This window comes from Stegastes partitus, unplaced genomic scaffold, assembly GCF_000690725.1.
Source record: "Stegastes partitus isolate 25-593 unplaced genomic scaffold, Stegastes_partitus-1.0.2 Scaffold1236, whole genome shotgun sequence".
Taxonomy (NCBI): domain Eukaryota; kingdom Metazoa; phylum Chordata; class Actinopteri; family Pomacentridae; genus Stegastes; species Stegastes partitus.
Window position 1 is genome coordinate 60,359 of NW_007578967.1, and position 18,946 is coordinate 79,304.

General features: G+C 42.6%; 1 protein-coding gene across 2 annotated transcripts in view; it reads right to left on the minus strand.

Moving 5' to 3' along the window:
• Positions 1 to 18,381, minus strand: part of LOC103369072 (FRAS1-related extracellular matrix protein 2-like) — a 62,760-nt gene extending 44,379 nt beyond the window's left edge. For both annotated transcript variants that reach the window (XM_008297675.1, XM_008297674.1), the window contains exons 1-2: positions 13,407 to 18,381; positions 10,610 to 10,699 (exon numbers count right to left, since the gene is read on the minus strand). In XM_008297675.1, the coding sequence (XP_008295897.1) occupies positions 10,610 to 10,699; positions 13,407 to 18,381 (5,065 nt within the window). The remainder of the gene's footprint in view (positions 1 to 10,609; positions 10,700 to 13,406) is intronic.
• Positions 18,382 to 18,946: the final 565 nt, after the last annotated feature.

Here is an 18,946-nt window from a genome sequence, read left to right on the forward strand (position 1 = left end):
CATTCACACTTACGGACAATTTAGAATCACCAATTAACCTCAACATGTTTTTGGACTGTGTGGGAGGAAGCCGGAGAACCCGGAGAGAAATGCTAACTATAACATTTTAGAAAGAAACAATGTCTTTCAGTTCATGTTGTAAAAAGAAAATGCTTATGACCATTGATTGGTCTTGAGAGAAACACTCGCACAACCACAATCAATCATTGCAGTGCAATTACAAATCAAATAAGGTGTATTCTGTGTTGAAAACCAAACAGTGGAAGTGTCAGTTCGTCTTCCTATTAAATAAAATATCATACAAAGACTATCAGTACAAGCTCTCATCCCATGGCAACCCACACCTGTCTTTTTTCTTTCCCCTTCTTCTTCTAAAGTTATTTAGATCCAAAACCTTTAAAGTAAACCCTCTCAGAGGGTACAACCATTCATTCAAAAGGGCATCAAAACGAGTGCTATTACCTTCATATAGGCCCGAGTGTCTGCTCCGTTCTCAAACATGCTGCAGGGACTACCTGAACATCTTATGCTTTGGACTTGGGAAGTTTTTCAAGTCATTAACTTGAGGCTATATACGTCAAGAGGCGTTAGTGCTAAAGTCAAAGCGGGGAATCTTATTAAATTCTCGATCTGATGCTCACTTGAGTCCAAACCATATGATTGAAGTGTACATGCCTGTCAAGTATGTTCTCTGATTCGGCTCGAGAGTCTTCTGAAGTGAGAGGTCAGAGAAAAGAATACAGCTTTTTTTTCAAATATAATGATACTCTCACGGTATTACAGTCAAGCAAGGAACACTTAAAGCTCTTTTTAGAAAGAAGCAATAAGTGCACACCAACCAACAAAATCACCATTACAGCCACTTGACTGGCTCGCAGCTCTTATGTCAGGAGAACACGTCAGTCGGTGAAGAGAGCTGACATTGTACACAGTGTGTCATAGCCCTGTTGATGCTGTATGTTGCATTTAACTACCCTCTTGGGACAATGAAGAAATCAGACTGAAACCATGAGGAAATTCATACAGTGTTTCTTTTTAAAGCATGAATGCGTCACTATCTGAGCCAATCAGCTGTCATCGCTGCATAGCAAAGATGGATGGGACGCTTTTTCTGCAACCTGACGATGACCATGATCTTAATTCGTCACAGACTTCGTGCTTGTCGAATAAACATAACACAATGTTGAGTTGTACATAAAGGTGGGACTATCTTTCGCAGGTTTTGGGGATGTGTGAAGCAAGTGTTAATGTGTATGTGTGTGTGTGTGTGAATGTTACAGTAAAATGACTTTCCTTGGTGCAGACACTGCTGGAGTCTTTACTGTAAGTGTCGACATTTAGATCTGAAACATCACAAATAAATGTATGTTTTTAAAATTTAAAAACAAATGTGAGATTAAGTTCTTTCTTTTGTCAAATCAGGGCCATCTTTACTTTCACGAGTTTTATCTGTGTGTGTGTGTGTGTGTGTGTGTGTGTGTGTGTGTGCGCATATATGAGACTCCACACTCAAAATCAAAGGAAATTTTTCACAGCAAGACAGTGCTGTCTGCAGCGCAGTACATCTATTCTGCTGCTGGCGGTGTGGCCTTTCCCTCACTGTTACGTCTCCATCTGCCTTCTGTTCTCCTTTGTATGTGAGTCTCCAACTCCCAGTGCAACCCGGCAAACAAAGAGCTAAATTCACCCAGCAAACCCGATGATCTCTTGCGCGATGGAAAACTTTCGAGAAACGTCGGGCGAAGGAAGCAAATGCAAAACCTCGTATTTACTCAGTTGGCAACATGTTCCCTCTCACAAACCGCGTACCATGTGAGGTGCTGTGACACCCTTTTCTGCTAAAATAGGCTGCCTACTATTTCAGTCGTAATAGGAGCCCACGCACTATCTGACAGGAGTGCTACTCTACATAAATTCTGACAAAATGCTAACAAAACACTGATATCTCCCTCTCCCTCAGGACGCTTCAGTACTTCTTACTTTATCCTGACAGATGTGTGGCAGTCACTGTACTGAGAGGCTTGCTATGTGTGCAACTAGTGGTAAAGAGGATCAGAAAGACTGTAATGGGCTCTGCACTCAGCTGTTTCTTTCTTCTACAAAGTTTGTGTGTGCGTGGCTTGGCATATAACAGACTGAATGCATGTCATTTAGCAGCACCATAATCCAGCGCCCGTGTCTATGTGTACTGCACATGTGTATCCAGCTACATTTACACCTCGCTCGAGGCGATCAGTGTGATAGCGGATATCTCCTGAGGTGTGGAGAGGTACCAGCAGGCTGACCAGGAATTCATAGCCCTGAGCAAATACAAGTCTTTCAAATGCTACATCTCAGAGTGTCTTTGTTGTTCATTTACAAAGATGACGTACACTCTGGACTGCTACTTCGCATGTCTGTATGGAACTGTTCGACAATCCCTTGACCGGACTGTAAATGTAATGTAAATGTAAAGTAATATAAACATAAAGGCGAATCTGATGCTGCCGTTCGTGCTTCAGAGAGCACAATGCGTGCCTGTGGGCAACAGAGGAAGTGAAGTGCACATGCATTGCCCCCACCCACAAGAGATAAAAGTTGCGTGTGACAGAATAATGCATTGTTTCCTCCCTATATCCAATAGCCATTAGGCATGCCTGTGCTGCAGGAACACCTTAAGCGGCCTTGCACATGAAACTACCAGAAACTGTCATCTGAAATCCTCGCTCCTTTGAAGTTCTTGTAATACACTTAATCACCGTGAGGTTTTTCACCGATGTCTACAAAGACAGCCGTATACGACCATGGGCATCGCTTAAAGGGAGAAGGCTTGGGGACAAAGCCCCATGGTGGCTTCCTTGAGGTGTGTGTGTGCGTCTGCAGTTGTACTTGTGTGTACATTTGTCTGAGTCAGATGAATGATGACACCTAAAAGCATTTGTTCTCATTCAGGTTTCTTTTTTTTTTTTTTGTGCTCATCGCAGAGGCAGATCTCCAGCATACATATCATTCCAGCCTCGGTACAAAGTCTTCCCATGCCTCCAATATAATATTTAACAGAGGGATGAGTTTAATGTATCTCAGGACATTTACTGGCACTCCTGAGAGCAAACTGTGCCGGAGCACGGAGATGATAAACTAGCTACTGAAAGCCCTGGTTTCTCCTTCCCACATTTTTTTTTCCTCCTCTGCTCTCATTTCCCTCCATTATCTCCTTAGACTCATTAAAGAAAATTTTCATTTTGTCAGAAAATGCTCCGTTTTTTTTTTCTTTGGTTGCTTTCATAATGTTTACTTTCAGATGTATGACTCTTATTAGAGGGTTTCAAAAGGCAAACAATAAAGCAGAGCTCAGAACAGCTACCAAGCGCTGCATATTCTCATATTGCAAAGTGAACAGAGAAATGCAAATGAAATAACACTTCATGTTGTAATGCCTGTATGATTTAAATATAAATTACCGGCCCATTAAGATCCATTAAAAATGAAAAGGAAGGAAACAGACATAGTAAGGATGACACATGCAAAGACAGTGAAACAGAGAATGAGATTTTATGTGAGGTGGAATTATCACTTTTTTTTTGTATAAAGAAAATCACATGCCATATAAGAAGTACAGGGTGAAAATTTGATTAGAAAAGTACAGTAACTGTTTAAAAAAGCAATAGAATAATAAAAGAACCGAAAAGAGAAAATCCAGTGTTGATCATCGGGAGCAATATTCTGCATTCATATAGTCAAAAATGTAGATCACAGCATTTCCGTGGCGAAAAATGCTGAAAAGCCTTTTTGTTTATTCTTGAGATTAGAGGGTGTTTGCGCGTGTTTGAGTGTTTGCACGTCGATCATCAGTTGTCAAGCATCAAGAAATACAGAATCAAAGATGATTAACTTGATGAAAAATCCCTTCATATCCCTCAAAGTCTCATGCTCTTCATCTCAGGGTCCTAATGAGATGCAGATCATCGCGAGCAACATTGCAGAATGTGCTGCAATCCTACAACAGAGAGATCCATCAGCGGGCTGACAGACAAACACGGCAGGAGGGGACAGACAGCCAGGAAAAAGACAGCGAGGGTGTGACAGTAACACCAAATCCTGATGACTAAGACAGAGTCGACACTCATCACAAAAAAAAAAAAAAAAGCAGGAAAGAAAACCCACAACATACTTTAGAGATTTAACTCGACGAGACGGGAAGGCAAAATATTAAGACTGTACCTCGAGAGAGAAAGAGGACAGTGACAGACAGGCAAAAATAACACTAAAGAACAAAATATATAATGAACGTAGATGTTGAGCGGGGTGAAGGAATTGGAAATGAATAAAACACATTGAACAAAGATCTGAGAGTGACAGTGTGAGAAGGGGGGAAGATGAAGAGGATAAAGAAAGGAGAGCTGGGCCCTGAGAGATGTGAGTGACAGTAAATTCCTGAATGCAGACAGATAAAGAGAATCCTCTCCTAAAGCCAAGGGACATGTTAGTGTGTGTGTGTGTGTGTGTGTGTGTGTGTGTGTGTGTCAGTCTGTGCTGAATGCTGATGCATTACCTTGCAATTCCACCCTGATCAGTATACATTGCCTCAACAACAAGAAAAGGTTAACAACAACAAAAAAGTAAGAGGTCAAGGGATTAACCTGGTCCATTTGTGACTATGGTGACAGCCAGTTCAGGCCTGTAATTGTTTGCTTTTCAGGTGCTTCACATCTTTTTCAACTCCAAAAGCTGGAGAGGTTAATTCAAAGATGACTGGGAAGCAATAGCACAACAAACAAATTAAACACAGCTTCTTCATTTTCAGCTTAGATTTACATTCAGTGTGAGCATTTCAAATTCCTGAGCCGTAACACAAGCAGACTCTTTGACTCATTCAGCTATCGAGTTAAGAGTTTAAGAGTTATCAGAGACGTAATTTAAATTTGACTCAGTTCTTTTTCAGTCACTGGTTCTTGAATCCATTAGAAAAGCAAGTCTGTACGTATATAAATAATTTGCTGTGCTTATCACTTAACAGAGAGGAGGGCAACCCAAGGAGGTCATTTCATCTCAAGTGCTGGCGCTGCTTTTGTACAAAAAGAAAAAAAAGAGAAGCCTTTTGAAGAGATGAGAAAAAAAACTCACAGTAGCACCAGACATACACACAATAACGCATCATTAAAAAAAAAAAAAAAACTAATGATAAAGAAATGGTGCCCTCGCAGTGCATATGATGATAATTAGTCTGCTAAGAAGAAAAGTTGAACACAAAGTATTTTGTTGTGATTAAGATAGACGTGTGGAGACCAAAGAAATGCATGCATTGTGTACTGTAGCAGCACTGAAATGTGGAAAAAAAATGGGGATGTGGAAGCAGCGGGGGGTGTTTTAAGTGGATATATCGTTAAAACTCCAGATAAAGCCGTGGTATGTCTGGGCTGCTCTCGAGCAGGGAGGGGTGAGGACGGAATGAAAGGATCCTATTGTAACAATCAATCTCATTTGCAGTGGGAGGAGAAACACAAAGTAAGAGGGAAAAAAAAAAAAATGGGACCAGGAACATTTTTTTTTCTCACTTTATTTTCTCACTTACCCTCAGTTATATCTAGCCGTGCAGAATTAGTCATTTTTTTTCACAGCTGAAATTTCTAGAGTAATGAAGATGAATGATAAATCCAACAACAACATCTCTTTATAAGCGGAGTTTATTGGGCATCCTGAAAAGATCACACTATTAATAACTATATAGGGACTGCTTCGTTGGTAGAAATTCAATTAAAAACATGAACTGCAAAGTCTGTAGGTCATCCAATGTAGCTGCGCCGCTGCTTGTGGAAAGATACAGGCCACAATTCATTCACTTTTAAAATTGCGTTTTGGTGCTGTGAGAAACACAAATCTAATTTCATTCGACTACATCGTGTTATGTCAGGGGCAGAGACCTTAGAGGCAGACAATATCAAAAGCTGGGCTACGGAACCAAAACTCACTGCATTCTAAAATACCACCAGAATTTTTTTTTAAAACGTGTGTTATTTCAGTGAACCAACCTTTTAGAACTAAAACAATCAGTTAATTAACAGAGCAGTCGATCGGCTGAAAATAATCAGCAACTACTGCGATAATTGATGGTTCCTTTAAGTAAAAACACCAAACGCTCTCTAGTTCCAGCTTCTCAGATTTAAGCATTTTCTGCTTTGCTTTGATGGCATAAAAGCAATAAACAGAAAAAAAAATTACATTTTCGACTGTTGGTTAACTAAAATAAGATGTTTTTTAAATTCTTAATGATATTTAACAGTCTATGATTGATCAATTAATCTAGAAAATAACTGGGGGATCAACTAACAATGAAGTCCATTGTTCATTTCTGTATCAAGGGTCCCATTTTCATGATCTTCACCTCTGCTTTTTTTTTTTTTTTTTAATTTGTGTTGTTTTCTGTTGCTTCCCAACACCCCACAGCCAAAGAGAAGCCTGGGAAACAAGCCACACTCTAGTCCATTACAATTAACTATAGTGATCCTAGCCGTTCTTAACCTGTGACAGAAGGTTCTTCCTGCCACTCTTCCCTTGTAGATGAGCCTGTAATAGGGCCACATAATTAGCAGTGGCTGCCTCGGAGCTCTGCCCAGCTCAGACGCCCAGGGCTCTCATTACCCACAATGCTGCCTGGGCTATTAAATATCAAACACCTTTTTGTGCTGGAGGCCTGACCGCCCCTTAGCCTACGGCTACCCCTCTGTACTGTGCTGTGCATGCATGTGTGGGATTGTGTAGCATGAGTGTGTAGCAGCACACATTTGGATTAGTGCTTTCACACATCTTTATGATATGTAAGGATACCCACTTACATGTACATTCATGTCTCACAAGGACATAATGTGTAAAATACAGACTTGTAGACATGGAAGAATTTATGTGGGGGATTTTGTGGGAGGAAGACATGGAGTAGGATGTTCCAAACTGCCCTCTAACAGAATGTTAACACTGTTTTTAAAATATTTTTGTCCTTCCTTTGCAAATTCTATATCCGGAATCAGTTTGCAGTAAGTCCAACTCTCTAGAGAGGGAAGGAAGCCCAAGTGGATCCAGTAAACTTATGGACTGATAATATAAACTCATGTACTTCAAGTAGAGTTCCTTTTAAAAGCCTCAGGCTTTTTAGTTAAACAAGAATGTTGCCAAGAGCAGAGGAAAGGAATAAAAAAAAATCTAAGAACTTTACAGGAGCATGGACAATCAATTAGTCAATGTTTCTCCTTTCATGTGCATAAAGGAACTGTTATTCTTTTACGCATTAGCACTTCTTTTTAAGTGTATTAGAACCACAGTATGAAAACCACTTCTGAAAAATGGGTCTGGGGGTAATTCACAAAATGTTTAGTTGATGTTTTTAGACAGAAAGTGTGAAATACATGGTTTACTTCTTTACGTTTCTTTTTTTTTTTTTTTTAACATCGTGGTTGATTCGTTTAAACTGCAGGAGAGAATCACCATCTGAACAGGACTGCTATTTCCCATTCTTACTCAAGAATATACACAGTCCCTTGTGATGTACAAGATAACCTTGGAAAGCAACCCATGATCTCAACATTATGTTTCAATTCAAAGCTGGATTATACATAGTCTTGTGGTCCTGTGATTCACTGTGAGGCACAAGGCTCTACATCAGTGTTCTGTGAGTGTGCAGCCTTTGAAACAGTACCATCATATCTGATCATACGTGAAGAAAATTAAAAGACAGAGAAAAATCAGTCATGTTTTGTTCTAAATGCACTCTGTACTTGGTCACGTGGGTGCCAGGATCGGTTCCATAGGAGTGTGAAAGTATGCATTGCACCCTCAGTGTAATGTTTTGCACCTTCAGTTGAATGTTGAATACTGAATGTGCTGCCGTTAAGCTGTGAGTGGGAACTCTTGCTGAGTGACCGCCATGCAATGCACTCAGTAAAAAGGATCGGTCAGAATCGTGCAGGTGTGTTGCAGGTGCGCTTGAGTACCTCTCACTGTGGGTGGACAACTTCAGTCTACTAGTGTTTTCTAGTTGTCCAAATACCACTACAGGGAGATTCGAAAACGGTTGGGGAGGCTAAAGTTGAACATTGGCAGCAACACAGCCTCCACAGCTGCGGGGCAGAATCCAGTCAAAGTTAGCTTTCTCAAGTTCACCATCTACTGCAACCAGCTCACTCCCACCGCTCCACTCCCCCCCCCACACACAACTCGGCCTGCAATTTCAACAAGTGTTCGACAACCTCAGTACGGGGAGCCTCTGCAGGACTGTCAAAAAAAAAAGTCCAACTGGCTGTAAAGTGGGAAAGTTGGATAAGCCATTTGTTTGTTAGCTAAAGGGTTAAAAACATAAACTATCTCTGCAAAAACTGTGCTATATTTTGATGCATTTGTAGAAATTTCAACATTGTAGTCGTTTATTATTTGCTTGCAACTTCTTCCAGCTGTGTACCAACATAATCTGTTCACTGGGAACCATAGTAACACATCATTTTTTTGTACTGCAGTCGGTGTTATCAACACAACTGTAAAACGGTTTCCAAATATAGATGGCCTAAATTAATGAAGATGGCCCAATTTGAAATGTTAGGGCAAACTCACTTAAACATTGAAAACAAACAACACGATAGCATTTCCTGTACTTAGTAAATATCATACCTGATTACACTATAGACTGCAAACACTTCTTCAGCTTCGGTAATTCGGTCACAACGGCTGCTAAAGGTTCACAAAGCCAAAATGTTTGCCGTAAGTAAAGACATAGACTAAAGTGTATTGGCAAATTGCACAGACGTATACAAACTGGGCAATAATCCCTTTACGGTGTATGACGATCACTTTTAAGAGTCCGCTCTAATTTTAGATGCATCATAAAGTCATTTGGCTTTGGAAGCAGCCTCGGTGTGCCATTATAAAACAGATGCACCTTTTCTTTTTACTGTACATCTAAAAGGGAAGATGCCACAAAAATGTGTGGCGTACATGTGATAAGTGTGACGTCACATTCTGCTAAATTTAGCCACGTTTGCAAATGTACACGATGTTTATAGTGGAGCTGACCTATATTTTATAACTCATTAAAAGGAAACAATAAGTGAGCACCAATGAATGAGCCAAAAAAAAAAAAAGAAAAGAGATCAGAAGCCATTAAACCCATTATCTGACATGATTAAATTACTATTGCTTTAACCTAAACCACAGTGTGAAGGTTTTATGAGAGCATTTCTTATGGGACATTTACACTACATTTTATGCAACTAAATGCGCTTACTTGTTCATTACCTCATACTGCCTTGCTTAACATATGCTTCAATAAATAACCATCATCATTTTAATAGCTACATACTTCCCCAAGGGCAAAACACATAGGGAGCCAAATAGAAAATGCTTCAAACAAGAAAAAGACATGAAGCCTTTCGTACACATGTTGGTATTTGCAAAATACTCTACTTGCAGGACATTTGTGCTTCTGCTCTGGTATTTGTTTGCAGCTTTTCTTCCTTTTAAGTGCGTTTCCCTTAATGTTTAGATGATGTGTTCTCACCAAATCATTTTCCCAGTTTGAGTTTTGATTAATCAATGATCATTTCCGTTCAGCAATACAACATTTGGACTTCTTTCCTTGGCTTACCGATCTTAAACAAACCCCACCACATCTCAGGCTCTCCCTCACTCGCAGAGATTTCCTACATGAGACTGCCAATTGCTGATTGCCTAATTAGCAGCCGCCTTGGTAAAAGGACGCTAAATGTATGCACATCGCAGGCATACATATAGAACTAAATATAACGATTCCAAAGCGTTCATTTCATATGCATAAATCAGGCAGCAAATGAGAGTTATTATGAATGTAAAGTTGGCCGTGACAAAAACAGAGGAGGACAAATTTGATACCAACTCTGCATATGAAAATTAAAGCATGTTGTTAATTTTTTCAAACTAAAAAAAATGCTAATTGCTCCACAGAACAGTTTATTTCAGTGCTGAATGACTATGATCTATGTATTGTGTAGCTTGTATTTGCAGTACGTATGTTGTTGATCTTCTCTGTGCTGACAAAAATGCCCTGACATCAGCTTTGCACTGAGACAGACTGTACAGTAATAACACTTGACATGTCCTGCAGTTGTATTTACAAATTATACAGGCAGTCTCATTAACTCACTCTGCTGCTAAAATGATGCATGTTGATCTTGGCAGCACAAAAGGAGTTTTTTATCTTGGATGACCCTGGACATCTTGTCAGTTCACCAGCGAGCTAATACAATGTGGCATCGTTTGCACAGCTACAGACAGAAGACCTCCGTCGGCCTATGCAGATTTGAGTTTAATTGATATTCTGCCCTGATGCTCTGAATGGCAGATCATTTTATGGGCAAAATCCTGAATCAAATGAAACCACAGAGAGGGGAAAAAAAAAAGAAGCAAAAATACACTTTACTGATCAGTTTATAAAATCCGCTGGGAACAATTTACAAAATTAATCTCACTATGAACTGGAATATAATGCTCGACAGCTGCCTTGCAGGTTTGTGAGAATCACGAGTTGCTGAATGAGCAGCGAGAGCTTCTCTGAACCGTCACAACCGCTGCAGAAAGACGAGTGGATGCAAATGTAAAGAGGGTGAAACCTTACCGTTATCCTCCACGGAGAAATGGAAGAGGTCAGATGTGGCGTTTTCTTCATTCCGCAACACGTAGCAGATGTTCTGCTCATTAATGTCAGCTGTAACAGGAAAAATAACTTTATTTATTTATCTTGCCATATGGACGTGATAAAACAGGTGAAAAAGCACAGAAATGTGTGCAAATGTAAATAAAACCAATCACCTTAAAGCCAACGAAGGACAAACACAAAATCAAGATGACAAATAAACAACAAAAAACAAAAGGGTTTGACATAATTAATTGTGGAATGCAAATAAGAACCAGTGCACTCCACGTTTTAAAGTCAAAAGTTCTATTGTCAAGTGAATGTGAGATGATGAATGTTGAAAATGTTTATCGGCTTGCTCAAACTTAAAGCAAGGTGATCGCTAAAGCATAAATCGTACGTAGAAGACGTTTGTCCTTGTCAAGACGTAAAAAAAAAATTGTATTTATTAAACAATTTGCATTTTAAGATTAAAAAACCTTCATGTGATGTTTCATGCTGACTACAGAAATAGCCTCAAACGCACTTTGAAGTTGTATTATGGCTTTATGGCTGGTTCAAACACTCTCTCTGTCAAATAATTGTTGAAAGATGGAAGCTGTCCCGCTTCAGCACCGTATCAGCTACAGTAACAGCAGGTCTCTAGTATCACACTGATTCAGTTCCTTATCAGCACTCAGCATGAACAATTTTCCACCAGCGAAAGCATTCTGAAAGTCATGCATCCGTAATCCAGGACGATAAGGCCGCAACCTCAAATCCAAGACAGCTCAAACTAAAACCAACAGAGAGCGTTTAAATCCAGAAGCCGCCTGCTCTCTGTGTCAACAGCCCTGAAAACCAGGTGACGGTGGATCTTTTAATGACAGACGAGGTAAGAATGTTAAAAACAGGATTGCGGCGGGCACCTACACTTCCACAGCTGTTTTCCTAACTTCTCTGAATTACAGGGCTCTACCTGCATTTTTTTTTTCTCTCCAACCATTCTCCACAAACATCTATTACAGTGCAGAAAAAAAAATCATCAAGACTGTGAAAGGGCTTGGCCCCTGCAAACCACCTCCTTCAATAATAGATGTCGGAGGAAGGAGGTTCATAAAAGTATAAACCCCCGACTCCCAGCTGGGATGCATCTTAAGCCGCTTAGGTGGTTTCCTCTCCATCTCCGACAAGACGAACTATTTCACATTTCTGCATTATAGCATGATTTCTGTAAGAGCACTGTTCTACCTCCAGGATCGTGTTTAGCGAGGGTCATTCGGATCGCACAGGACACGCAGCACAAGAAGGATTTGTGGCGCAGACTTGAACCCGGGGACCTTACAAATATAAAGTCAACACTGTGAACGAGGGGCACACTGTTCATTAAATATTTAAAGAGAATGCCTCATGGGATGTGCCCTGGAAATAGGATGAGTAAATAAAGAGCGAGGGATTGTCTCTTTCACCTGACTGATTTCTTGTGACGAGCCTGTTTGCTCTCTCTCTCTCCCTCATTCCATCTCTCACGCCCCTTCCCTCATTCTTTATTTCTCTCATGCCACCTACACCTCCACCCCATTCCCCCCCCTTCATCCTTTGCACTCTCTTCCACTTTACTTGCTCTCTCTTCCTCCTTCTTCTGCCCTTTGCTTCTCCCTCCCGCTGCACTCTTGTCTCATCTGTACCCCCCCCTCTTTTTTTTTTTTTCAAAGACTGCAGCCGCACAGTGGTTGTCAGAAGAGTCCGTCTCCTGCAGACTGAAGAGCTCATTTTTTCTCTCTGTGTTCCCAGCACATGTCTGTGCTTTTGCCAGGCAGTGGCACAAGCAGGTGGATTTTCTTACTTCTTAATTCTCTCAGCATGATATGAAACACCGCATTGATTGCATCGCTTTGAACCTCAATCAGCAGCATTGTTGCCTTGATTCTGTCTGCCGTATCAGTAAACAGACATGCTTGCATGCAAAAAAATGTGTTCAAATTCAGAGTTAAAGTGGCGTATTTTTGGGGTATAGAAATGGATTTTGTTGAGAGCTTTCATTTGTCTCTTTGAATTCCTAAGATGTACACGTTTCAGTAAATTGCTCCAAATTGACTCGACCTGGTCAAACTATCAGAATGCGCTACAACTCAAATGCCATCCTGTCACGAACAGCTCTGCGCTGACCTTTTCACATGATCCTCTACTTCTGTCCTGCTTCATTTAACACACCACGGCAGAGAACATCAGATGTGAACATTCCCCCAGAGATGCAGATATAATAAATATTCATCTCTAACCGTCTACAAGACATTTGCGCGAAACATCAGCCTCTAACTTTGGGTATGCTAATTATGATTTGATGAGCAAGGCACATCTAAATCAGGCCCACAAATTAACTATTGAAAATCCCAAGCCACTACTTGTCACACATATGAATAATTATTACTCCATAAATTAAAATCTTTGGGAAGCTGTGTGAAAAATTAATCAAAACTTACAGATTTGCAGGGAATTTGAACTTACAACTTTCAGTTCTTCTGACGTATCATATCACACATAAGGGAAATATCATTATTTGATTACAAAAAAATCTGAATAAAGCTTCTTTAAACAAAATACCAATCATTAACTTCATGTTTTCTGATAGATTGACACTAATTTCAGTTTGCTTGATAATATTAATTGGGAAAACTGCTGTTACATTGTCTGTACTTTGTCAGATTTGACAAAATCACAGTCACTTGACATCCACATGCAACGTTCACGCAAAGTGAACAAGTTATGCTGCTACATGAGTGTGTTGTTAGGAGCTTACCTTGACTAAATGTGTCGATGGAGTTGTTTCCTTGTCCCAGGTTAACAACGTAACCATGTTTGGGCTGGGTGGTGATGTGGAACACCAGGGAGGCCGAAGTGCTGTCTCTGTCCTCTGCCCTCAGCACTGTGGAGGTGATGGGGAACCCCAGGTGCCCCGTGGACAAAATCTTCAAAGTGGGCGCACCCTTGTTCACCACAATCTGGGGCACGCCATTGTCAGTTGCCACTATGGTGATCACCATGGCTTGAGGCCGCCGGGTCTCAAAAACGGTGTCTGGGAACACATAGAAGTCAGTATGCGTGCCGTCGGTGACGGTAAAAGAAAAGGAGTCTTCTGATGATTCAGTTCCATCGTGTTTGTAGCTGATGAGGTTTTCATTGAGGTCTTGTTTGGTGAAGCTGGTGACCGGTGTGGACCGGTTGTAAAGCAGTTTGCCGTGAATAGGCAACTGGGTGATGGTGAATTTTATCAGCTTCTCAGCCGTGTCCTGATCTTCAGCCGTGAGCTCAAACGGTGTAATCAACTTAACCTGCCCTTCTGTGACAACTAAGCTGTTTATAGTCACAACAGGTTTCTTATTATCAACATCCACGATGGAGATTCTGAATGTTCTGAAAATAGGATTGTAGCCATCGGTGACTTCAAACTCAAAACTGTCCATCTTCACCTCATCGTCCGACGTGTGGATGTAGTAAACTTTACTGCCGGCCAGTTGGAGCTGAGTGAAAGACACAATGGGCATCCCAGGAGTATCTGTGCACTCTAAGTGGCCCCTGACAGGGGCCCTTGTGATGGTGAAGACTAAACTCTCATCAGGGCTGTTAAGATCAGAGGTACTGAGAAGATCTGTGGTCAAAGTCACTCTGCCACCTTCTCTCAGAGACACTCCTTTACTGACGACATCGGGGAAGACCATGTCAATACTGCCCACAGTGATGTAGAAGTACCGATCAATTAGTGGGTTCATGCCATCAGTCACATCAAATTTGACCAAGTCTCGAATGCCCTCCTGTCCATTGTGTGTGTAAACTAAAAGCCCTGCGTCGATTTCAGCTTGTGTGAAATTCATACCAAGTGTAATGTTCTCCAGAGACCCAGATGGGGTTTTTCTCTGCAGGAAACCTTGACCAGGCCCGAACCGGGTTATATACGTAAGTGTGCTGTCTTCTGAATCCAAATCTGTTGCTTTGAGCATTTTATTGTTGATTTCTTTGGTCTCTCCGATGTCCACCTCCAACCCGTCGTTGATGAGCATCCTGGGGGTCTCGTCATCAACAGCAATGATCATAACCACAGCCGTTTTTTGCACAGAGTACTTTCCATCCGTCAGAATGACATCAAAGCTGTCCTCTGTTGTCTCTGAGTCATCGTGCTCATAAATAATGCTTGATGCCTCTCTAATCTGCTCTAAAGTGAAATTAGTCACCAAAACCGAGCCTGTGGATAGCTGGTTCAAAATGGCACCGTGCTTGGGAGGTCTGGAAATGATGAACATCAGCTCCTCAGGTGGAATATCAGTGTCGGCGCCATTCAGAATGGGAGTGTCGATGACAATGTTCATCCCCTCCATCACAACTATCTCCCTCAAATAAATCTCCGGCTTTTCATCATTTGCTGGGATGATGACAATTGGGAAGAAATGATTTTCTGAGAAATTGATGCCATCAGAACACCTAAATGTGAATCTATCCTCCACTGGCTCTACTCCCTTGTGAATGCTCTGCACATAGTGGATATTTCCTTCCCTGATGTCTCTGATGGTAAAAGCACTGATAGCTGTTCCTGACCTGGACTTTTCGGAGCCTGGGGCTGGGGATATATTCTCCACATAGCCGGCGGTGGGCTGGACAATGATGGTGCAAAGGATATCATCTGTTGGAGTGTCGTTATCGTCAGCATTCAAGTGCTGAGGGCCAATGGTGTATTTTTCTCCTTCAATGACGCTGAATTGAATCCCAACTCCGACCTCGGGGGCCTGGCTGTCAACAGGAAGGATTGTGACTCGAACATGGACTCCGTTGACCTTATTGCCACCCACTGTCCAATCATCAGACATATCTGTGAGAGTCAAATTGAATCCATCCAGCTGAGAGGAGAGGCCGATCTCTCCACCAGTGTGTGCATACACGACCACACCATTAATTATGTCAGCCTGTGTAAACCTTGTTGCAGGCACTCCCTTCACCAATATTTCACCCATTACTGGAGGATCTTCCACAATAAAGGTAAGCTGGAGGTCATCTGTGTCGTCATCATGGCCCTGAATCACATTAGTTGTGATTTCCGTGGCTCCATTTTCCAGTACATCCATATGAGACCCGATTGTTCCCGCAGGCAAGCTGACGGTTGGAGTTTCATCATCGACAGGCTTTACATTAACTTTGACCGTCACGGTTACAACATGAATCCCATCACTGACATCCAGCTGAAATTCATCACTCACTGTTTCCTCTCCGCTATGAATGTATGATATCTTCCCCTCTGAGATATCCTCAAGTCTGAAAACCCCTTTTCTCTCCAGGTCAGTGAATGCAGCCTGGATTTGGCCATGTTTAGGGGGCTGGCTCAGAGTGAAGGTAATTTGTTTGCTCTCTGTGTCCAGGTCTGTGGCATCCAGCTCAGCGATGGTGATGATGTGCATGCCCCGTTCAAACACAGAAAAGCCTGTGTTTGTGATCTGAGGGGGTTTGTTGTTGACAGGCTGGAGATAGATAGTGAAAGTGCCTTCTACGCTGTTCCCAGCTGTGTCTTCCACAGTGTAGCGACACTGCACCACATGGGCTGTGATGCCCAGCTCAACATCTGGGGGGCCGTATGAGATCTTATGATGGTTAATCTGAGCTTGTGTGAACTCCGTGACTTCAGTGTCAGGGCTGTCGGTCAGAACCAAAGAACCGAACACAACTGGATTATTTTCGTCTGTATCTGTCGGGGGCTGAATAACCGTGTATTTGAGGTCACGGTCCTCAGAGTCCAAGTCGGTGTAGCGCAGAACTTCTTTGCTAAAGTGTGTGAGCTTGTACTCCTGGACGGTCATCTGCAGCGTGGTACCTGGGAACAGCTCAGGGGGAACGTCATCGATAGGTAAAACACGGATTATAAATACGCTCTCTCCTGACACGTTTGGGGGGTCATTGTCATCCTGAACTGTGAATATAAACTGATCCATGATGGTGTCTATGTTGTGAGGGCCTGTGTGCTTGTAAAACAACTTCCCGTCAGTGATGTCTTTTTGAAGCCACTCTGTAACCTCCTTCTCATACATCTCATCCTCAGCATTGAACTTCCAAGAGGAGGGATCCTCTGGGGCATCTGACTGTCTGAGCAACACTGTGCCAATTACAGAGAAAGGAGGGACAATAGTGAATTTAATAGTCGAGTCCTCAGAGTCAATATCAGCAGCGCTGAGCATGAGGGGAGATATGGGCATCATTTGATTTTTGAACAGCACCAGACCAGTGTTGGCATTTATGATAGGTGGCTCATCATCAGTGGGAACAATTGTAATAGGAAAAAGAAATTCTACTTCATTCTTTCCGTCTGTCATCTTGAAGACAATGTTGTCACTGTATGTGTCACTCCCGTCATGCTGGTACACAACAACCCCTGTTACGAGGTCGGCAGGTGTGAAGAATTTTCTGTGAGAGCCCAGAACCACGAGGTCCCCGTGACGCAGACCGTCCACCACCGTGATGGTGACGCTGTCCAGGTTGTCCTCGTCGCTGATCTCCAAGTTGTGGGCGCTGAAGAGAGGCCGAGACTGGCCCTCGTACAGCAGCTGGCCGGTGTTGCGCGTCACAACAGGGGCCAGAGTGTTCATCGGCTTCACAACAATCATGAAAGCAAAAGGGTCCGACACGGCCCCATCTGTGTCCACCACCTCAAACTCCAGCTGGAAAATCCTCTCTGTGTCTGAGTCCAGGGAGGGCGGCTTGTAAGCTATTTTCAAATCACGCAAATCTCTCTGGTAAAAGGATGTAATGGGCAGGTTTCTGTCATCCGTGCTGACTATGTAGCCCTCCTCATAGGATAAGGGGGAAGTGATGTTGAAAATAAGCTCATCTGAGTCTGACTCTGCATCCTCAGCAGCCAGCATGTCAGGGGTGAGGGCGGTCATGACAAACTGGCTGACCTCCATCATCATCATGGACACAAAGCTGGGTTTGGGGGGAGTGTTTTCCTCTCCCTCTTTGATGCGAATCATGAGATGAAAATACTCCTGTTTCACTAGGTTGCCCTCCTTATCATGCAGCTCCACAACCATGGGAACATAGTCCCTGTTGGGAGACTTGCGATGAAACGTGTGCTCGTAGCGGATGTCAGCTTGTGTGAATTCATCACAGTCCATCATTTTGGAAAGTTTACCCCCATCAATGAGTTTCCCATATCTGGGCAGCGTGCTGCCGCTGGACAGAGATGTCACCTCACATTTGTGTGAGTCTCTATCATAAGTAAACTCTAAAATCTTCTTATCAATAGGGTTGCTGATCCCTTTGAGATTATCAACTGTGAGAGGCATGTTTTTGGTGAGTAACTCTAGTTGCGTAAAAACTACTTCCACCTCCATCATGAATGGGATGATAACGGTTTCGGTTTGCGCGTCATACCTGAGCTGCAGCTTCACTCTGTCTCTGGCTGGACTTCTGGATCCGTAGTGGGAATATGTCACATCGCTGGGACCGAAATCGCACGGAAACTTTTTGGGCGAGAGGTGCCCCGGTCTCTGTGACAGCGGGTCGTTATCCAGCACGGTGATGCTGCACCGGTCTCCCGGCTGAGTCTGGATCACCAGATCATTGATGGGATCGATGAAGAGCGATCTCCCGAAAGGCACGCGTATTCCGTTGTTGGCCACCAAGATGGCATCTTCTGATAGTTCTGATCTCAGTGCGTAAAATAATCCAGAGCTGTCAGGCTGCGCGGAGACGATACCTGTAACTGAAAAACACAGGAGAAGTCTATGGAACAACATCTTCGCAGCCGAATCGGAGCCGAAAAACAGTCACTGTGCCAAGGTGCTGCTGATGCAAAAACGCCCCGATAGGGGAAAAAAAAAAATCCCCAAAGTGTTGGGAGTCAGCTGGGTGCCTACACGGAGATTCCCATGCATCTATCCGCCCGAAGCCTCCACATACTCAGCGAGAATAGCGCGCATGAGTTTTAACTTCAGACACTTGAGAGCGCTGCGTAAAGAGCTACCGCCCATCTGTGCGCATATTGGAGGGTTCGGGAGGACTTGTTACCTCAGACTCACCGCCAATGGGCAGCACAGCTGACAGTCACAGGGAGGAGGGGACTTGGAGATGAGCTGAATTACACAGATGTGATTCATTATAGTGCAATTATCGAGTTCTTTTTTTCCCCTCTCTCTCTCTCTTGTTAGAACTACTTCCTGCAAGATTTAAGATATAATATCAAATACCATATCGAAGTACTCCTCATGAGTACTTTACTGATAGCATCATCATGTCTTCTGTGGACATACACGCTCACTGATGAAATTGTGAGAAACGTCAAATTTGAAACCCAGAGGGCTG